This window comes from Pholis gunnellus (genome assembly GCF_910591455.1).
Source record: "Pholis gunnellus genome assembly, chromosome: 14".
NCBI lineage: Eukaryota > Metazoa > Chordata > Actinopteri > Perciformes > Pholidae > Pholis > Pholis gunnellus.
In genome coordinates this window covers 202026-224525 of record NC_136541.1, presented here as the reverse complement: position 1 = coordinate 224525, position 22500 = coordinate 202026, and the positions used below count along the sequence as shown (strand labels likewise).

Sequence of the window (22500 nt, the reverse complement as noted above, 5' to 3'; positions counted from 1 at the left end):
CCTCCTCCTGTAGACTCAGAGGTCACCTCCTCCTGTAGACTCAGAGGTCACCTCCTCTTGTAGACTGAGGTCACCTCCTCCTGTAGACTCAGAGGTCACCTCCTCCTGTAGACTCAGAGGTCACCTCCTCCTGTAGACTCAGAGGTCACCTCCTCTTGTAGACTGAGGTCACCTCCTCCTGTAGACTCAGAGGTCACCTCCTCCTGTAGACTCAGAGGTCACCTCCTCCCGTAGACTCAGAGGTCACCTCCTCCCGTAGACTCAGAGGTCACCTCCTCCTGTAGACTCAGAGGTCACCTCCTCCCGTAGACTCAGAGGTCACCTCCTCCCGTAGACTCAGAGGTCACCTCCTCCCGTAGACTCAGAGGTCACCTCCTCCTGTAGACTCAGAGGTCACCTCCTCCTGTAGACTCAGAGGTCACCTCCTCCTGTAGACTCAGAGGTCACCTCCTCCTGTAGACTCAGAGGTCACCTCCTCCCGTAGACTCAGAGGTCACCTCCTCCTGTAGACTCAGAGGTCACCTCCTCCCGTAGACTCAGAGGTCACCTCCTCCCGTAGACTCAGAGGTCACCTCCTCCTGTAGACTCAGAGGTCACCTCCTCCTGTAGACTCAGAGGTCACCTCCTCCTGTAGACTCAGAGGTCACCTCCTCCTGTAGACTCAGAGGTCACCAGCTTAATTCAACATGGAGAACTGAGTACAGCTGCTGCTGACCGTGAGTCTTCACCAGCTGGAAGATCTTAAGTATCCAACACGACCTTTCACTGTTTCAGACTACGCTGTAACTAAGCAACCAATCTACTTCCTGTTTACAGCGTCGCGCTCAGAGTCACGAGGCGTTTGTGTTCGTCGGGACGTCGGTCGTTCAGAAAACGATGCTGAAACGTATTCGTGTGGTTGTGGCCGAAATGTAAACCCATTGAGCTGTGGCGGGCTGACCTTTGACCTCATCCTGATGTCACTTCCTGTGCAGGTCAGAGATCTGTTCGTCATGGCGAGGAAGAACGCTCCCTGCATCCTCTTCATCGACGAGATCGACGCCGTGGGACGGAAGCGAGGACGAGGGAACTTCGGCGGACAGAGCGAGCAGGAGAACACGCTGAACCAGCTGCTGGTGGAGATGGACGGTGGGTTGCCGTGACAACCATTGCCTTTCAGGCCGCGTTAGTCCCGCCCCCGGCTGCTGATTGGCTCTCTAGTGTCCACCAGGGGGCGACTCCTCTGGTTGTATAGAAGTCTATGAGAAAATGACTCTACTTCTCTCTTGATTTATTACCTCAGTAAACATTGTAAACATGAGTTTATGGTCTCAATCTCTAGTTTCAAGTCTTCTTCAATACAGCATGATGTTCATTTAGTAAATGATGGTCCATTTAGAGTCACACAGACCATAAAGCAGGGGATGCTTTAGGGGCGGGGCTACACAGTGATTGACAGGTCTCTACTATTAAAGACGTGCGCTTCATTAAAGGTCACAGTCATGTGGTCTTCTCTGTGCTTCAGGGTTCAACACGGCGACCAACGTCGTGGTTCTAGCAGGAACCAACAGACCCGACATCCTGGACCCGGCTCTCATGAGACCCGGACGCTTCGACAGACAGATCTACATCGGTGAGGAACGACGGTTAGCTGCGTCTGATCGGTCCTAGAATAATCAGAACTTCATCAGTGAAAACGATGTGAGCGGCTTGTTTGTGTGTCTCAGGTCCTCCTGATATCAAAGGCCGAGCGTCCATCTTTAAAGTCCACCTGCGTCCTCTGAAGCTGGAGGTGGACTTGGACAAAGAGGCTCTGGCCAGGAAGATGGCCGCCCTCACGCCTGGATTCTCAGGTAAACGCGCCGCGTGAATTCACCCTTCCATCAAACCGCCGCCCCCCTCGGCCTCACTGGGTTTCCTCTCCCTGTTCTCTGTCTGTCAGGCGCCGACATCGCCAACGTCTGCAACGAGGCGGCGCTGATCGCCGCTCGCCACCTTTCAGACGCGATCAACCCGAAGCACTTTGAGCAGGCCATCGAGAGAGTGATCGGAGGTGAGAGCTGAGCTAGGATAACGATCATCAGTACGACTTTATTCACACTGTGACGGTCAAAGAGCGCCGCGTTGTGACGGAGGCCCGTCGGTGACCGTGTCTGTGTCGCAGGTCTGGAGAAGAAGACTCAGGTCCTGCAGCCGGAGGAGAAGAAGACGGTGGCGTATCACGAGGCCGGTCACGCCGTGGCAGGATGGTTCCTGGAGCACGCCGACCCGCTGCTGAAGGTCACGCTTCCTGTTCTTCCTCCTCGTACAGGTTCATGATGTCACGCTGCTGTAATACCCATGAGCCTCAGCTGCTGTGGTGAAAGTGGGTGTTTGATAGCTCGTCGTGTGTGACGGAGCGTGTTGTTACCTGTGCAGGTGTCCATCATCCCCAGAGGGAAGGGTCTCGGTTACGCTCAGTACCTCCCCAAAGAGCAGTACCTGTACACCAAGGAGCAGCTGCTGGACCGCATGTGCATGACTCTGGGAGGCCGAGTCGCCGAGGAGATCTTCTTCGGACGGATCACCACTGGAGCTCAGGACGACCTCCGGAAGGTCACGCAGAGCGCCTACGCACAGGTCAGAGGTCACGTAGAGACGTCTGCTCACGGGTCAGAGGTCACGGGTCAGAGGTCACGCAGAGCGCGTGTGCACAGGTCATGAACGGTTTCATTGACGCTGAATAAGTGACTTGTTTCCCCTGAAGCAGTGTTGGTTCAGTGTGACAGAAAGGAAGCAGCTCTTTATTAAAGCGTTGAATAGAATTATTGTTCCTGTCTGACCTCCTGGTTTCTGCTGCAGATCGTTCAGTTCGGGATGAATGTGAAGGTGGGTCAGGTGTCCTTCGACCTCCCCCGGCAGGGTGAGATGGTTCTGGAGAAGCCGTACAGTGAAGCCACGGCTCGTCTCATCGACACCGAGGCTCGAATCCTCATCGCCGAGGCGCACCAGAGAACCCACCGACTGCTGAGTGACAAGAGGCCCGAGGTGGAGAAGGTACCGAGATGGTTCTGATGCTGGTTTTTGTTCTACATACATGTGAGAGAAAGGGGGCAGGTAGAACCCAGACGAGCAGGGTTCTAGGTCATTCTCCATCTGATGGAACCAGCACTGACTGGTAGAACCCTTCCCTCCAGATCAGGGTTCTGACCCTGTTCTCTGTGTTCCCGCTTCGTCCTGCAGGTGGCGCTGCGGCTGCTGGAGAAGGAGGTTCTGGATAAGAGCGACATGGTGGAGCTGCTGGGAAAACGTCCGTTCGTAGAGAAGTCGACGTACGAGGACTTTGTGGAGGGAACCGGAGGCATGGACGAGGACACCACGCTGCCGGAGGGTCTGAAGGACTGGAACCAGGAGAGGAAGGACAAGGAGGAGAGCCCGGAGGACCAGGTGGCCCGCCAGATCTCTGGAGGAATGCCTTTCTAGAACCCTGTGATGGATTCTGACCCTCCATGTATCTCAAATATCATCCACTCCCTGAATACACCTTTTCTTTGAGCCTTTACCGACCCGCCCACCAGAACTTTGATTATCTAGGGTTCTCCATCTTGGTGGCGGAGAACCCTCTCACTGACCACCTCATGGTTCTAGAACCTTGTGGATCCATCACACACAGTTTATAAACTCTTGAGTTCAACAGCTGTTGAAGAACCGAGTCTAAAGCCTTCATTAAGAGGAACGGGGCTGTTAATATATTCTACAGGAGAACGAATATGAACAGATCAGAGTCGCAACAATAAGACTTCACGAAAACACAAAACACGTTCATGTTGTGATGTTTACTGGAAAAGATACGATGCAGTCCACAGCCGAGCCTCCAGAGAGCGACAGGAATCAGTGGAAACCGAGCGTCTGACTCCTAGAACCCGCTCACTGAGTAAACTAGAACCAGTCGTTGGTCGGTCTTTGGTCGGCCGTTGGTCGGCCGTTGGTCGGCCGTTGGTCGGCCGTTGGTCGGTCTTTGGTCGGCCGTTGGTCGGTCTTTGGTCGGCCGTTGGTCGGTCGTTGGTCGGTCGTTGGTCGGCCATTGGTCGGCTGTAATATGATGTGTAATAATGTGTATATGTGTTCATTAGTCAAATGTTTTAATCATTTGAATGAAGTCAGAGAAATAAATAAATCTATCAACCATTTGACGCTCAAAGCTTTATTTAAACGGTTTACATTTACAGTTTTCATCAGAACGAAGTGGATTATTAGATAAAATAAGAACATTAAACGTATATTTTGATGCTTTTGTAATATCAGTTACGCAGCTTTTTGAATGCAGGACTTTTACTTGTCAGAGTATTTCTACACTGTGGTATTAGTACTTTTACTGTAGTAACAGACGCAAGTTTCTGTCCATAAACCCTGCAGTCTTTTATTTTGAAGCCCGTCGTACAGGAAGTGCAGAGCTGAGACACAAACATGATGAATATAAATCTATAAGATATCAAATGTGTTTAGTCTGAAGGAGCAGCTGCTGAAGGAGATATATGTATATATATATATATATATATATATATATATATATATACACTGATATATATATATAACTATTATTAGTATATATAATACAGTTATATAATATATACTGTATTATAGTATATATTATATAACTATAATCAGATACAATGGTTGTTATCAGGTGTGTTATATTATTATTATATTCATTATAGATGAAGATGAAATAAATAATATTTCTGCATTCAGAAGTTGTGAAAGTCAAATCTGTTGTTTAAATGTTTTTAGTTGTGTCTCCATTAGACGCGCTATTTGTTCCTCATTTGAGTTTAAACTTTTATATTAAACATGTTTCTGTGAATGAAATAAGATGTCAAACTCTTCTTCATCACTACCATCATCATCATCACCATCATCATCACCATCATCACCATCATCACCATCATCATCATCATCTTAATTTCTAGTTCATCATTTTGTTGTTGACAGAATTCTAAAGAGCAAATTTCAAATTAAAATAGTTATGACGAACACTTCACTGTATAAAACCCAGAGAACCGGATGTGACGTGTTCAATCTGTTACATTTTACAAATAAAAAGAAACATGCAGGAAAGAGCCGCTTAGAATTTAGTTTTGGCACAAATGTGTAGTTTTAAATATTTAAAACGTTTCTCTAACCTTTTGATTTGAAGGCTAATCAGAGTTAAAGTTCTATTTTAGTTTATTTAAATTCAACAAAAGAGCCAGGATATGTGACAACAGACAAATATATTACAACACATGTTATTGTTATTATATATAGCGTTTTAAATGTTTAACTGACATTTATGGATAATCATGATGATCAAAAGTGTTATAGCGTCATAAGCGGGTCTTTTATTCTGAAGGCGGCGACCGTTAAATCGTCATAAGAGGGTCTGTTTTATTCTGAAGGTGACCGGATGCGTACGGTGGCTCGCTGGGCTCAGTCCGCGAACACTCCGCCGCTCCTGCTGACGATGGGAGACGTTCTCTGTGAAGAGCTCGAGGAGGACTTAGTTCACTTCTCTGTGCACGACCTGCCGGCACGAGGCTATGTCGTCATGGAGGAGATCCGACGTCAGGGGAAACTCTGTGACGTCACGCTCAAGGTAAAACCGACGACGCTCGAGGCCGGATTTAGCCTGCTAGCTAGCTAGCTAGCTAACAGCCTGTCAGCTAACAGTGTGTAGCGTTAGTTGCTAATAACATGCTAACAGTGTGTAGCGTTAGATGCTCATAACATGCTAACAGCGGATTATTAAAACAAGCTAACGTGACGTCAGAGGCTACTAGCTCAGCTGACATTTGACCCCCCGACTGTCACGTTGTCATGGTGATCACAGAGTAGATGGCTGCAGGTGTTTCCGGTCATTTAAAGTTCCCAGAGTGGGTCTACTTTGTGTCTCTGAGCTGCGGCGGAGTGATACGAGACTCACTGACAATAGAGCATCAGCTGTTAACAAGTATTCAGATCCTTTACTGCAGTAGAAGTACTAATACCACACTGAGAAAGTACTGCTGCAGTAGAAGTACTAATACCACACAGAGAAAGTACTACTGCAGTAGAAGTACTAATACCACACTGAGAAAGTACTACTGCAGTAGAAGTACTAATACCACACTGAGAAAGTACTACTGCAGTAGAAGTACTAATACCACACTGAGCCTGTAAAGGTGAACAGGTTGTAAAGGTGAACAGGTTGTGAAGGTGAACAGGTTGTAAAGGTGAACAGGTTGTGAAAGTGAACAGGTTGTAAAGGTGAACAGGTTGTAAAGGTGAACAGGTTGTGAAGGTGAACAGGTTGTGAAGCGCTCTGTGAGGCTCACAGGTGAGATGTGTGAATATGTTCCTCCTGCAGGTCGGGGATCATAAGTTCAGCGCTCACCGGATCGTGCTGGCGGCCTCCATCCCGTACTTTCATGCCATGTTCACCATGGACATGGTGGAGTGTAAACAGGACGAGATCCTGATGCAGGGCATGGACCCCAGGTAACCACAGACCAGTACCCAAAGACCAGTCTGAGACCAGCACAGGTTCTAACCAGTCTAACCGGTGCCCGTCTCCCCGCAGCGCTCTGGAGGCTCTGATCAACTTTGCGTACAGCGGCCACGTTGCCATCGACCAGCAGAACGTTCAGTCTCTTCTGATCGGCTCGAGCTTCCTGCAGCTGCAGAACGTTAAAGACGCCTGCTGCTCCTTCCTGCAGGAGAGGTCAGTGAGACGCCACCGCACACGCTCAGTACCGTACCAGTTTATATCTACAGCATGTTAACTACAGTACGCTCTGACTCAGAGTACCAGTTTATATATGTGTTATAACTACAATCATTTCAAATGTCCTGTGACTTACAAAGCAAACCTTCATATTTAAGTATGAAGTCCTGTCCTTTATTTATATATATATATATATATATATATATATATATATATATATATATATATATATGATTCATTTAGAGTGGACCCAAGGTTGTAGATGTGTAGAACCTGAAGACTTGACTTTAAACCTCTGACTCCGGAGCTGTTCTGCAGCTTTCAGTCATATTATCAGCAGATGTAGTGTAATGTTCTATTTGTCTGTCTGTCTGTCTGTCTGTCTGTCTGCTGCTCCGTGGTGCTCAGGTTACACCCTAAGAACTGTCTGGGAGTGAGACAGTTTGCAGAGACCATGATGTGCACGACTCTGTACGACTCGGCCAACAGTTTTCTCCATCAGCACTTTGTGGAGGTTTCTGTGTCCGAGGAGTTTCTAGGTCTGAGGACGGAGGAGGTTCTGGAGCTGGTCGGCTGTGACGAACTCAACATTAAAGCAGAGGAACAGGTGAGACACCTGAAGCCGTGAGAGAGAGACACACCTGTTCCATTTGTGCAGGTGTTTGACGGATATGGAATGTGTTGTGCAGGTGTTTGAGGCAGTGCTGGCCTGGGTTCATCATGACCAGGACCTGAGGGAATCTGTGCTGCCGGAGCTGCTGTCAAAGATCAGACTTCCTCTGTGTCGACCTCAGTTCCTGTCAGACAGAGTCCAGCAGGAGGAACTGGTACGTTGCTGCCATAAATGCAGGTGAGACAAAAAAGCAGCTTTGCTGCTATGTACAAATAATATGTTGCTCATGCCAACCCCTTAATGCCTGGAATTTAAGTTTGCCTGAAGTTTCAAAAACCAAAGAAAATACCTAGTTTTTCACTGGTCATTCTTACTCTTGACTGTTGTCTCTGACTGTTGTCTCTGACTCTTGACTCTGACTGTTGTCTCTGACTCTTGACTGTTGTCTTTGACTCTTGACTGTTGTCTCTGACTGTTGTCTCTGACTCTTGTCTCTGACTGTTGTCTCTGACTCTTGACTGTTGTCTCTGACTGTTGTCTCTGACTCTTGTCTCTGACTGTTGTCTCTGACTCTTGACTGTTGTCTCTGACTGTTGTCTTTGACTCTTGACTCTTGTCTCTGACTGTTGTCTCTGACTCTTGTCTCTGACTGTTGTCTCTGACTCTTGACTGTTGTCTTTGACTCTTGACTGTTGTCTCTGACTGTTGTCTCTGACTCTTGTCTCTGACTGTTGTCTCTGACTCTTGTCTCTGACTGTTGTCTCTGACTCTTGACTGTTGTCTCTGACTGTTGTCTCTGACTCTTGTCTCTGACTGTTGTCTCTGACTCTTGACTGTTGTCTTTGACTCTTGACTGTTGTCTCTGACTGTTGTCTCTGACTCTTGTCTCTGACTGTTGTCTCTGACTCTTGACTGTTGTCTCTGACTGTTGTCTCTGACTCTTGTCTCCGACTGTTGTCTCTGACTCTTGACTGTTGTCTTTGTCTCTTGACTGTTGTCTCTGACTGTTGTCTCTGACTCTTGTCTCTGACTGTTGTCTCTGACTCTTGACTGTTGTCTCTGACTGTTGTCTTTGACTCTTGACTCTTGTCTCTGACTCTTGACTGTTGTCTCTGACTGTTGTCTCTGACTCTTGTCTCTGACTGTTGTCTCTGACTCTTGACTGTTGTCTCTGACTGTTGTCTCTGACTGTTGTCTCTGACTGTTGTCTCTGACTGTTGTCTTTGACTCTTGACTCTTGTCTCTGACTCTTGACTGTTGTCTTTGACTCTTGACTACTCTTGACTGTTGTCTCTGACTGTTGTCTCTGACTCTTGACTGTTGTCTCTGACTGTTGTCTTTGACTCTTGACTGTTGTCTCTGACTGTCTTTGACTCTTGACTCTTGTCTCTGACTGTTGTCTTTGACTCTTGACTGTTGTCTCTGACTGTCTTTGACTCTTGACTCTTGTCTCTGACTGTTGTCTTTGACTCTTGACTGTTGTCTCTGACTGTCTTTGACTCTTGACTCTTGTCTCTGACTGTTGTCTTTGACTCTTGACTGTTGTCTCTGACTGTCTTTGACTCTTGTCTCTGACTCTTGACTGTTGTCTCTGACTCTTGTCTTTGACTCTTGACTTTGAATCTTGACTCTGAATCTTGACTCTGACTCTGCTGTGTTTCCTGTTTCCTGTCAGAGATCTGGTGGATGAAGCTAAAGATTTCCACCTGATGCCAGAACGTCGTCCTCATCTTCCTGCCTTCAAGACCAGACAGAGGTGCTGTACGTCCATCACAGGACTCATCTACGCTGTGGGAGGACTCAACAGCTCAGGTACACAGATCACCTGTTAACACACCTGTCTTTCTGTCTGAACACACCTGTCTGAGGCCGCAAGGAACGACTATTATTTCATAAGTCGATTAATCCTTTGGTTAACTAACCAATAGAATGAATATAACCTCTACCATTAATCTGTCAACCTTTTGTTTGAGTAATAATACAATATTGTATATCGGAGGTATTCAAATTAAATGAGGTCCAGTTAGAGAGAATGTCCTCATCAAAGGTCCAGAACAATAATGTCTAATTTGTTCTATGATTTAGTCCCACAAATATTGAAGAAGCCAACAGTTTTAATAACGTCTGTATGTCAACAACTGACAAATCAAATAAAGTTAAATTCCTCTGAATCGCCACCTTACCGTGGTGGAGGAGTTTGAGTGGCTCAGTGATCCTGGGAGCTATGTTGTCCGGGGCAGCAGCCCCTGGTAGGGTCTCCCAAGGCAAACAGGTCTCAGGGGAGAGCCCAGACTAAGAGCGGTTCAATAGAACCTCGATGATAAGCAGCCCACGGACTTCAGCCACCTCGCCCGGACCAGGGGAACCGGGGCACCCTCCCGGAGCCAGACCCAGGAGGGGAGCTCGTCGGCGAGCGTCTGGTGGCCGGGCCTTCGCCTACGGGGCCCGGTCGGGCTCAGCCCGAAGAAACAACATGGAGCAGCCACCCTGTGGACCCACCACCCGCAGGGACAAGCATCGGGGTCGGGTGCAATGCAGACCGGGCGGCGGGTCAGGCCGGAGGCCTGGGCGAGCCGATCGCCGGCAGCATAGACGAGCTCTATGGACGTGGAACGTCACCTCGCTAACGGGGAAAGAGCCGGCTACCGGCTACCGGATACCAGCTAGATGTAGTTGGATTCACCTCCACACACAGCACTGGCTCTGGAACCAAGCTCCTGGAGAGAGGTTGTCCTTTTCTGGGAGTTGCCCAAGGTGAGAGGCGCCGGGCGGGAGTGGGGATACTCACGAGCCCCCGGCTGAGCGCCGCTGTGTTGGAGTTCTCCCCGGAGAACGAGAGGGTCGCCTCCATGCGCCTACGGGTTGCGGGGAGCAAGGCTCTGACTGTGGTTTGTGCTCATGCACCAAGCAGCAGTTCAGAGTATCCGGCCTTCTTGGAGTCGGTGGGAGGGGTCCTGGAAAGGACGCCGCCTGCCGACTCCATAGTTCTGCTGGGGGACTTCAACGCTCACGTGGGCAATGACGGAGAAACCTGGCGGGGGGTGATTGGGAGGAACGGCTTGCCCGATCTGAACCCGAGTGGTGTCTCGTTATTGGACTTCTGTGCTAGCCACGGTTTGGCCATAACGAACACCATGTTCCAACATAAGGTGGCTCATAAGTGTACCTGGTACCAGAACACCTTAGGCCGGAGATCAATGATCGACTTTGTAATCGTATCATCTGATCTGCGGCCGTATGTCTTGGACACTCGGGTGAAGAGAGGAGCAGAGCTGTCAACTGATCACCACCTGGTGGTGAGTTGGATCAGATGGCGGGGGAACCGGTTGGAAAGACCCGGCAAGCCCAAACGTATAGTGAGGGTGAACTGGGAACGTCTGGCGGAGGACCCTGTCCGGGAGGTCTTTAACTCCCACCTCCGGAAGAACTTCTCACACATCCCGAGGGAGGCTGGGAACATGGAATCCGAATGGACCATGTTCAAAGCCTCTATTGTAGATGCGGTCGGAAGGTCATCGGTGCCTGTCGTGGCGGCAACCCGAGAACCTGGTGGTGGACACCGGAGGTGAGGGAAGCCGTCAAGCCGTCAAGCTGAAGAAGGAGGCCTTCAGGGCCTGTCTGGCCCAGGGGTCTCCTGAAGCAGCTGAGAGGTACCGGCAGGCCAGAAGGACTGCAGCTGTGGTGGTCGTGGATGCTAAAACTCGGGCATGGGAGGAGTTCGGGGAGGCCATGGAGAAGGACTTTCAGGAATACAATTAGTAAAAAACATAACCAAAGCGTGACGTTAATGTAAATCCATGTTAAGTTGTATAGGTCTATGTGCGCATCAACAAACTGCTTACAACTGACCACTTATCAGCAGTTACAAAGCTACACATCTGAGCGTTCCACACAAATCAGCGTATTTTAGGTAATTGAGTCGATTTAGTTCTACGCCGGTCTCAGTTCAGAAGTTTAAATGACTGACCAATCACAGGTTGTGTGATGTCATCTCAGATAATTTGATTGGTCCTGACAGCCAGTGTTTTTCTCTTCAGGTGACTCCTTAAACGTGGTCGAAATGTTTGATCCAATTGGGAACTTCTGGGAGCGCTGTCAGCCAATGAGAACGGCTCGCAGCAGAGTTGGCGTGGCAGTCATTAACGGGCTACTGTACGCCATTGGTGGATACGACGGCCAATCACGTCTTAGCACGGTGGAGGTTTACAACCCAGAGACGGACAGTTGGACACGTGTGTCGAGCATGAATAGCCAGCGCAGGTCAATACACCGATCAATACACCGATCAATACACCGATCAATACACCGATCTGTACTGATCCTGAAACAGTAGAGGACTAATTACACGTTGTCATCCTCAGCGCCATGGGAACGGTTGTGATTGACGGTCATATCTACGTGTGTGGTGGCTACGATGGAAAATCATCTCTGAACTCTGTGGAGTGTTATTCTCCAGAGAACGACAGGTGAGTTATCTGACAGACGTTAGCTTCATACACGGGCCTGACGTTAGCTTCATACACGGGCCTGACGTTAGCTTCATACACGGGCCTGACGTTAGCTTCATACACGGGCCTGACGTTAGCTTCATACACGGACCTGACGTTAGCTTCATACACGGGCCTGACGTTAGCTTCATACACGGACCTGACGTTAGCTTCATACAGGGACCTGACGTTAGCTTCATACACGGGCCTGACGTTAGCTTCATACAGGGACCTGACGTTAGCGTCATACACGGGCCTGACGTTAGCGTCATACACGGGCCTGACGTTAGCTTCATACACGGACCTGACGTTAGCTTCATACACGGGCCTGACGTTAGCTTCATACACGGACCTGACGTTAGCTTCATACAGGGACCTGACGTTAGCTTCATACACGGGCCTGACGTTAGCTTCATACACGGACCTGACGTTAGCTTCATACAGGGACCTGACGTTAGCTTCATACACGGGCCTGACGTTAGCTTCATACACGGGCCTGACGTTAGCGTCATACACGGGCCTGACGTTAGCTTCATACACGGGCCTGACGTTAGCTTCATACACGGACCTGACGTTAGCTTCATACAGGGACCTGACGTTAGCTTCATACACGGACCTGACGTTAGCTTCATACAGGGACCTGACGTTAGCTTCATACAGGGACCTGACGTTAGCTTCATACACGGGCCTGACGTTAGCTTCATACACGGACCTGACGTTAGCTTCATACACGGGCCTGACGTTAGCTTCATACACGGACCTGACGTTAGCTTCATACACGGGCCTGACGTTAGCTTCATACACGGGCCTGACGTTAGCTTCATACACGGACCTGACGTTAGCTTCATACACGGGCCTGACGTTAGCTTCATACACGGGCCTGACGTTAGCTTCATACACGGGCCTGACGTTAGCGTCATACACGGGCCTGACGTTAGCTTCATACACGGGCCTGACGTTAGCTTCATACACGGGTCTGACGTTAGCTTCATACACGGACCTGATGTTAGCTTCATACACGGGCCTGACGTTAGCTTCATACACGGGCCTGACGTTAGCTTCATACACGGGCCTGACGTTAGCTTCATACACGGGTCTGACGTTAGCTTCATACACGGACCTGATGTTAGCTTCATACACGGGCCTGACGTTAGCTTCATACACGGGCCTGGCGTTAGCTTCATACACGGGCCTGACGTTAGCTTCATACACGGGCCTGACGTTAGCTTCATACACGGGCCTGACGTTAGCTTCATACACGGGTCTGACGTTAGCTTCATACACGGACCTGACGTTAGCTTCATACACGGGTCTGATGTTAGCTTCATACGGGGCCTGATGTTTAATAGTATTACTAAAGTATTAATAGTATTGATCTGCTGCAGGTGGACGGTGGTGACGGAGATGAGTGCGAGTCGGAGTGCTGCTGGGGTGACGGTGTTTGACGGACGCATCTTTGTCTCCGGCGGCCATGACGGTTTACAGATCTTCAACACGGTCAGTTTGATTAAAAAGCTCTAAAACTGTCTAAATATATAAATGTGTTATAAACGTGTTGGGGGTGAAGTGTGAATGTGAGGCTGTTGACATCGTGGACCGTGATCAGAGCTTCAGAAGACGGCTCAGGGCTCTCCTGGAGCAGCAGTCAGGGACCCGTTACCCAGAAGCCAAAGCACAAACCCGTGTATGGGAGGAGTTTGGGGAGACTCTGGAGAAGGACTCTCAGTCCTGGAAAACCGTTAGACTCAGAAAGAACCCAAAGAACCCGACCAACGGGTCCTCCATGGTTGTTGAGGTGGTTCACATTTAAAAAAGAGGTCCAGTAAAGGGAGCTCCGTAGATATATAAATATATTTAATATAAATGTATTAATTGTCTCCCCCCCCCCCCCCCCCCTCCAGGTGGAGTACTACAACCACCACACTAACCGTTGGCACCCAGCGGCGGCCATGATGAACAAGCGTTGCCGTCACGGAGCGGCCGCTCTGGGCAGCCTCATGTACGTGGCGGGGGGGTACGACGGCTCGGGCTTCCTGAGCGGGGCCGAGGTGTTCAGCTCGGCGGGGGGGCAGTGGAGCCCCCTGGTGGCCATGAACACGCGGCGCAGCAGAGTGTCGCTGGTCTCCACGTCGGGACGTCTGTACGCGGTGGGCGGCTACGACGGGCAGTCCAACCTCGGCTCCGTGGAGATGTACAACCACGACACCGACCGCTGGACCTTCATGACCCCCATGGTGTGTCACGAGGGGGGGGTCGGGGTCGGGTGCATCCCGCTGCAGCCCGCCTAAACCCTCCAATCGGAGGCCGGGGATTCTATTCCTTACTGACGGTTGCAGGCTGGAAGACGGCGCCCTCCGCCGGCGCTCGCCGAGCTTCATCGGTACGACGGTCGGGCTCAGACCTGCACACTGAGGCCGGCCCTGTGGGATTTTGGGTAAAAAACGGTAGAGCTAGCCCGTGGACGATCGCTGCTAGCATTGTGCTATAAGAGAGCGTGTGGACTGATTAATGTTCAATATTGATTTTATACAACAGGAAGTCACTTCCTCTTCAAAACAAAGCTGCTGAACAGGATGAGCTCACTGGACTGTTTCATCTGTAATCAAAGCGTGTGATCGACACACGAAGAAGACTAAACAAGTCTGTGTTCATGAGACCAACATTTAAATTAAAAACACAAAACTGAACTCTAAACCGAGTCTAATCCTTCAGACTGACGTGGTTTAGTCTACTGATCCGTCCCGAGGTGGTTTTAACTAAGCGAAGCTAATGTTAGCGTGCTAATGTCCACCATGTGTTGGTGCTAACGTGCTTCAGTTGGCTGGTGGTTTAGACGTCGGGTTAACTTTCTGCTCCTCCTGTCGTTTACATCACAAGCTTTTATTTTGAAGGGGACCTCAGTCGTTTCCTTTGCTACATTTCATCAGCTCAGTGGGACTTTTATTTTGAAAATGGAGGAAGTCAAAACATGTTGCTAAGTCATTCTCTTTACAGTGTACACGTCGTCTCCACGGTCGTGTGTGTTTCTGGCCCAACGGAAGGTTTACAGACGTCCCGTCAAACCATCGAGTGTTTTGTTTCCTTAATGAAGCCTTTACGTACGTCGGCATAGGATGCAGACTCAGCCTAAGGGAATTACCCACAAGTCATTGCAATGTGACGTTAAACACGAGGTAACCAGTGGACGCACGGAGACGTAAACAAAGAGGACGCTCAGTGTGTTCAGCCTGATGTTACATAAACAGGAACATGAGGGTTAAAGACGGAACACAACATGAAATCAGAAGATGTTTATTCATTCATTCATCAAATATTAGATTTAGTCATTGAAGCTGTTTTGACAAAAACGAGTAAATAGATAATCTGAAGTTACTTCATCTTGTGAGGAAAGAGTGAAGACGTTTAAATCAGGGAGTACAACGTATAAATACACACAATTATACATCACATGTTGTATAGTTTTCATGGTGACGTGATGTTCTCGAGCCTTCAGCCTCTCACACTCACTCACTCACCAGGTGACCTCAGTGAGTCCTCCAGGGTTCAGGGTCCAGGGTCCAGGGTTCAGGGTCCAGGGTTCAGGGTCCAGGGTTCAGGGTCCAGGGTTCAGGGTCCAGGGTCCAGGGTTCAGGGTCCAGGGTCCAGGGTCCAGGGTTCAGGGTTCAGGGTTCAGGGTCCAGGGTTCAGGGTCCATGGTTCAGGGTCCAGGGTCCAGGGTTCAGGGTCCAGGGTCCAGGGTTCAGGGTCCAGGGTCCAGGGTCCAGGGTTCAGGGTCCAGGGTCCAGGGTCCAGGGTTCAGGGTTCAGGGTTCAGGGTCCAGGGTTCAGGGTCCATGGTTCAGGGTCCAGGGTCCAGGGTTCAGGGTCCAGGGTCCAGGGTCCAGGGTTCAGGGTCCAGGGTCCAGGGTTCAGGGTCCAGGGTTCAGGGTCCAGGGTCCAGGGTCCAGGGTTCAGGGTCCAGGGTCCAGTGGGGACGTTGGGATTGGGCCAATAACTCACCTTGTCTGTTACAGACCATAATATCCTGTCACGTGACCATGGTGACCGTGTGTGTTGGAGATCGATGAATGTTTAGTTCATAAGCTTTTAAAACCTTCTGATTTGCATAATTTAAATGTTTCCCACCATAGATCCACTCACTCTGCTGATGAAGTCCATGAACATGAGATGAAAGCTCCAGAATGAATCGAGAAGCGTCAGATTCAACCTTAATGTTGTAGTGAGGTCATTGGTTCATCAGCAGATCAAACCATCCAACTAAAGAAACCATCCAACATCTGTTTGAAAACTTTTATTTTCATTCAGAAACATCAACAAAAGAAGCAGATTATTGATCACAAGATGTCACATGACTCTGTGATGTCATCAGGCCACACACACCTGGATGTGTTTCTCAGGTAACTCCAGGTTCTAATGGTGCGTTCATGGCATGTTGGAGTTATCGGACGTTTCTAATTGAACGTGGGTCAGTTCACACCAGAAGCCTCTAGACTCTGGACCCCTTCAGCTCAGGTCCTCGGTGTTTTGGGAACTGGTTTACCTGACGACTTCTTCTGATATCACACCACATTCACACTTCTGCTGCAGGTCCTCAGCATCACTCACACCTGCACACGACACCAGGTAGAAATTCCTCCACTTCAGTCTGCTCCTCAGATCACTGTCCTGGAGGTCCTGGAGGTCCTGGAGGTCCTGGAGCAGCAGAAGCACTGGTTGCTCCCTCAGGATCTGAATGTAGACCTGGACACCTGGACAGGTAATTGTAATCATTCGTGTTCACAGTAATTAAAGGATGTGTTTATGGGTTAATCTTGGACATTCTTGGCCTCGGTTGACCTCAGACGGTTTGGTCACATGACCCTGGTCTGGTGGTGGACTCACAGGTTCTCTGTGGGCTGGAAGCGGCTCTCCTCCCCATCCAGGATGCCGTGGTACGCTCCGATCTCCTGCTCCAGACGCTGCTTGTTGCTCAGCAGCGTGTCGTAGTCGCGCCGCTGCTGCTCGATCTCGCCGTGCACGTCGTGAAGCTCCGCCTCCAGCTTGGCTACCACCGAGCCCAGGTTCTGCAGCTCCATGTCGTGCCAGTGCCGGGCGTCGCCCAGCGAGTTCTCCAGACCGCGTCTCTGTAGGACGACAACAGACACACGTGAGGCGGCGCTGAGGTCTGTTATCGATGGAGCTTATCGATGGAGCTCGTTCGTGTCTCACCAGCGCTCTGATGGACTCGGTCTCGGCCTGCAGACTCTGGATCTTACAGCCGGTGTCGTTACACTTGGCCTTCAGCGCCTCCACCTGCTCCTCCTCCGGACTTAGTCTGCTGCTCACACACTGCACCTGCAGCAACACACACACCGTCAACACACACCTTAAAGGACTAGTCTCACTAGTCCCACGTGAGAGGACACCTGTGCTGCTGAAGTCCTCACCTTACACTCCAGGTAGCTGTCTGTCTCGGCTCGGTTCCTCTCCATCACCTTCTCCCAGTGGCTCCTGATGTAGGCCAGGATCTGGTCCAGACTGGTTTCTATGGGAGCGTCGGGTTCGTCCACCTCAAGTCCTGCCATCTGACTGTAGAGGACTCGCACGTCCTGTAAGGACAGACGGACAGGAAGTAGACAGGTCACATGACAGACGGACAGGAAGTAGACAGGTCACATGACAGACGGACAGGAAGTAGACAGGTCACATGACAGACGGACAGGAAGTAGACAGGTCACATGACAGACGGACAGGAAGTAGACAGGTCACATGACAGACGGACAGGAAGTAGACAGGTCACATGACAGACGGACAGGAAGTAGACAGGTCACATGACAGACGGACAGGAAGTAGACAGGTCGTTTGACAGACGTTTTAAGTTTGTTATAAGTTAAACTTTAAAGTTATAAATCATAAATCACATTTCTATCATTTAAAGACAAATGTTAATGTAATAAAATAAATTCCTTTTTAAAAATAAACTTGTTCAGACAGATGAATGAAATGTTTTATATATTTAGATTGAATGTTCAGTGTTAACTGAGGTGAAGCCCGATGAACCTGCTCGTGGTTGGTCTCCAGGTTCCGTAGCTGAGCTCTCATGTTCTCCATCAGCTCCTCCAGCTCGGCCTTCGTCAGGTCGGCGTCCTCCATCACTTTGTACAGAGAGCTGATCTCGTCCTCCACCGCCTTCCTGAACGGCTGCTCGTTCTCAAACCTGCAGGACGAGGTACACGTTACTCCTCCTCCTTAAACCGGGTCTAACTCGGGTCTACTTAAACCGGGTCTAAAGTTAACGTGTGCGTGTGCGTGTGCGTGTGCGTGTGTGTGTGTGTGTGTGTGTGCGCGCGCGCGCGTGTGACTGTGTGTGCGTGTGTGTGTGTGACTGTGTGTGTGTGTGTGTGTGTGTGAGACCTCTGACCTGTCCTTGAAGTCCTCAGCGTTGGCCTGAACGTTCTCCGTCTGCAGCATCAGCCGAGCGTTGTCCAGGATGGCTTCACTGACCTGCAGGAAACCAGAGAGCTGAGAGCCAGCAGGGGGCAGCACACACACACACACACACAGTGAAACCATGGTAACATCACTGAGACTGAAGGGAACCTGAAGACAGACGATTCTTTTGTCCTCATGGACGTCCATAGATAAAGATGTCATGTCTCACTGAGTTCTGGAGCTTGAGAGAGACTCTGAACCTGTTGTTGGGTCACCTGTGCTGTACCATAGGGCTGTGTACTGGCAAGCATGTGATGACTCGCATGAACTCTATTTAATTTCACTTCCTGTTTTATTTTGTCATGCTTCATCAGAGACTTTACTTCCTGCCTTTGTTCAGTTAGTTCCTGTGTTCCATTAGCTCATCAGACCTCTTCTGTATTTGAACCCTCAGCTGTTCAGGTTGTCTCAGGCCGTGTTGTGGAAGTCCCAGATATCCCGGGAAACTAAACGCGTCATGTCTGGTTCAGAAGAGTCCGGAGCAGCTCCGTGGTTTCATCCAGCTCACGGTGTAGTGAGCCACACGTCTGTTTACTACAGCTGCATGAACACACAATCAACCCACAACAAGGGACTCAAATAACCACGTAATGATGCCCATTTATAAAAAGTCAGAATTCATGTTTAGTTAGTTCTCTCCGCAAGAGAGAAACATCTCAACGCTGATAGGCTATCGCGTCGCAGCGTCGCAACACTTTTTTCTCCACAGTTGAAAAGTTTATCTCACGGGTTTGGGGCGTCTCATCGCGTCTGTGCAGACTTTGTATGTAATCGACTCGCGCCAGTAATTTGTGCCGCGTTTGGTGTGAACGCACCTTCAGACGGGTTCTCCTGTGATTCCTGAAACCTGTTTTTGCACTTCTGTGTATAGTTTGTAGTTTTGTCAGGCTTTTTATGCGATAATTCCACCAGATGCCTGTCCTGCCTTGTCATGTAGATGATAATACACTTTGTCAGGAGATGCTTAAGTACAGTTGTCACTATATCTGGGTTCTTCTTTTATGTCCCATTCCTCCAGGTTCAGTTTTCAGTAACTCCTCCATGTTACAGCCTGTACGGCTCTCGTGATGTCATGATGTGATGTCATGATGTGATGTGACGTCATCGCAACATCAGACTCTGTGTTCTAGTCGTCTAACATCTCTCATCAGGGCTCCTCTCTCTGAAGGGAGGGGGGGCATGTTTAGACTTGTTTCTTCACCTTTTCCTAAATCCTGGGTACTACACGATACACCGTCACCAGTCTACACGATACACCATCACCAGTCTACACGATACACCATCACCAGTCTACACGATACACCGTCACCAGTCTACACGATACACCGTCACCAGTCTACACGATACACCATCACCAGTCTACACGATACACCGTCACCAGTCTACACGATACACCGTCACCAGTCTACACGATACACCATCACCAGTCTACACGATACACCGTCACCAGTCTACACGATACACCATCACCAGTCTACACGATACACCATCACCAGTCTACACGATACACCGTCACCAGTCTACACGATACACCGTCACCAGTCTACACGATACACCATCACCAGTCTACACGATACACCATCACCAGTCTACACGATACACCGTCACCAGTCTACACGATACACCATCACCAGTCTACACGATACACCATCACCAGTCTACACGATACACCATCACCAGTCTACACGATACACCGTCACCAGTCTACACGATACACCGTCACCAGTCTACACGATACATCCGTCACCAGTCTACACGATACATCCGTCACCAGTCTACACGATACACCGTCACCAGTCTACACGATACACCGTCACCAGTCTACACGATACACCGTCACCAGTCTACACGATACACCGTCACCAGTCTACACGATACACCGTCACCAGTCTACACGATACACCGTCACCAGTCTACACGATACACCGTCACCAGTCTACACGATACATCGTCACCAGTCTACACGATACATCCGTCACCAGTCTACACGATACACCGTCACCAGTCTACACGATACATCCGTCACCAGTCTACACGATACATCGTCACCAGTCTACACGATACATCGTCACCAGTCTACACGATACATCCGTCACCAGTCTACACGATACACCGTCACCAGTCTACACGATACATCCGTCACCAGTCTACACGATGCACCGTCACCAGTCTACACGATACATCGTCACCAGTCTACACGATACACCGTCACCAGTCTACACGATACATCCGTCACCAGTCTACACGATACATCCGTCACCAGTCTACACGATACACCGTCACCAGTCTACACGATACACCGTCACCAGTCTACACGATACACCGTCACCAGTCTACACGATACATCGTCACCAGTCTACACGATACACCGTCACCAGTCTACACGATACATCGTCACCAGTCTACACGATACACCGTCACCAGTCTACACGATACATCCGTCACCAGTCTACACGATACACCGTCACCAGTCTACACGATACATCGTCACCAGTCTACACGATACACCATCACCAGTCTACACGATACATCGTCACCAGTCTACACGATACATCCGTCACCAGTCTACACGATACACCATCACCAGTCTACACGATACATCCGTCACCAGTCTACACGATACACCGTCACCAGTCTACACGATACATCGTCACCAGTCTACACGATACACCGTCACCAGTCTACACGATACATCGTCACCAGTCTACACGATACATCCGTCACCAGTCTACACGATACACCATCACCAGTCTACACGATACACCGTCACCAGTCTACACGATACATCGTCACCAGTCTACACGATACATCCGTCACCAGTCTACACGATACACCATCACCAGTCTACACGATACATCCGTCACCAGTCTACACGATACATCCGTCACCAGTCTACACGATACACCGTCACCAGTCTACACGATACACCGTCACCAGTCTACACGATACACCGTCACCAGTCTACACGATACATCCGTCACCAGTCTACACGATACACCGTCACCAGTCTACACGATACATCGTCACCAGTCTACACGATACATCCGTCACCAGTCTACACGATACACCGTCACCAGTCTACACGATACACCGTCACCAGTCTACACGATACACCGTCACCAGTCTACACGATACACCGTCACCAGTCTACACGATACACCGTCACCAGTCTACACGATACACCGTCACCAGTCTACACGATACACCGTCACCAGTCTACACGATACACCGTCACCAGTCTACACGATACATCGTCACCAGTCTACACGATACATCCGTCACCAGTCTACACGATACACCGTCACCAGTCTACACGATACACCGTCACCAGTCTACACGATACACCGTCACCAGTCTACACGATACATCCGTCATCATACATCATTCAATTTAAAGGACATTTTAAATCCGTTTAAAACAGGATTCATTTTTTTACATATTGATAGTAGTCGCTGACGTCTGTAGACGTCCTCCCCCACCCGTCCTCACCTGTCTGTAGACGTCCTCCCCCTCCCCTCCTCACCTGTCTGTAGACGTCCTCCCCCTCCCGTCCTCGCCTGTCTGTAGACGTCCTCCCCCTCCCCTCCTCACCTGTCTGTAGACGTCCTCCCCCACCCGTCCTCACCTGTCTGTAGACGTCCTCCCCCACCCGTCCTCACCTGTCTGTAGACGTCCTCCCCCTCCCCTCCTCACCTGTCTGTAGACGTCCTCCCCCTCCCGTCCTCACCTGTCTGTAGACGTCCTCCCCCTCCCGTCCTCACCTGTCTGTAGACGTCCTCCCACTCCCTCCTGAGTGGCCCCCAGGCTCCAGCGCTGGATGCTTTGCGGTCCAGAGAGAGTCGTATCTGTTCCTCCAGCTGTTGGTTCAGTGTCTCCAGAGCTCTGACTTTGTCTCTGTACTCCATCAGGCAGCCGTTCAGTCCGGCAGCTGCGGCGCCGTGACCCGCCGCCCGGGGCGGTACCGGCGCAGCGCTGCTCCTCATCCCCTGGAGGAATACGCTGCTGATGCCCAGAGCACGCCGGGACACCCGCGTCCCCAGGCAGGAGGCCCCTCCCACGGGGGGGGCAGAGCCCACGGAGACACCGCGGGGGGCCGAACCGATCCGCCCGCTGGAGGACGGGGACGGTCGCTCGGAGGACGGCTGTCCCAGGAAGGATGAGCGGCGTCGGGGCAGAGGCATGATGGTCAGCAGCTCAAAGGGTCAAACCACTCACAGCCGCTCGCTCCGG

At 50.2% G+C, this 22500-nt stretch overlaps 3 protein-coding genes across 4 annotated transcripts in view; 2 read left to right on the top strand and 1 right to left on the bottom strand.

The window, feature by feature from the left end:
- The window catches only part of afg3l2 (AFG3-like AAA ATPase 2), an 11948-nt gene extending 7535 nt beyond the window's left edge, over window positions 1-4413 (top strand). For both annotated transcript variants that reach the window (XM_079173264.1, XM_079173263.1), the window contains exons 10-17: window positions 975-1128; window positions 1505-1612; window positions 1707-1832; window positions 1922-2032; window positions 2144-2259; window positions 2398-2598; window positions 2821-3015; window positions 3202-4413. In XM_079173264.1, coding sequence (XP_079029390.1) covers window positions 975-1128; window positions 1505-1612; window positions 1707-1832; window positions 1922-2032; window positions 2144-2259; window positions 2398-2598; window positions 2821-3015; window positions 3202-3441 — 1251 coding nt within the window. In that variant the 3' untranslated portion in view covers window positions 3442-4413. The remainder of the gene's footprint in view (window positions 1-974; window positions 1129-1504; window positions 1613-1706; window positions 1833-1921; window positions 2033-2143; window positions 2260-2397; window positions 2599-2820; window positions 3016-3201) is intronic.
- A 1022-nt stretch (window positions 4414-5435) lies between these two features.
- Window positions 5436-14827, top strand: klhl18 (kelch-like family member 18). The gene is made up of 10 exons (XM_079173164.1): window positions 5436-5593; window positions 6344-6474; window positions 6557-6697; window positions 7109-7307; window positions 7390-7550; window positions 8989-9125; window positions 11351-11573; window positions 11675-11779; window positions 13186-13297; window positions 13702-14827. Exons 1-10 carry the CDS (start codon window positions 5462-5464, stop codon window positions 14086-14088), a joined length of 1728 nt encoding a protein of 575 aa, XP_079029290.1. The 5' UTR covers window positions 5436-5461; the 3' UTR covers window positions 14089-14827.
- A 1256-nt stretch (window positions 14828-16083) lies between these two features.
- On the bottom strand, window positions 16084-22451 carry bfsp2 (beaded filament structural protein 2, phakinin; the record flags this gene model as incomplete). The annotated part of the gene is made up of 7 exons (XM_079173862.1): window positions 16084-16547; window positions 16681-16922; window positions 17008-17133; window positions 17226-17387; window positions 17839-17995; window positions 18200-18282; window positions 22032-22451. 7 exons carry the CDS (start codon window positions 22449-22451, stop codon window positions 16457-16459), a joined length of 1281 nt encoding a protein of 426 aa, XP_079029988.1. The 3' UTR covers window positions 16084-16456.
- Window positions 22452-22500: the final 49 nt, after the last annotated feature.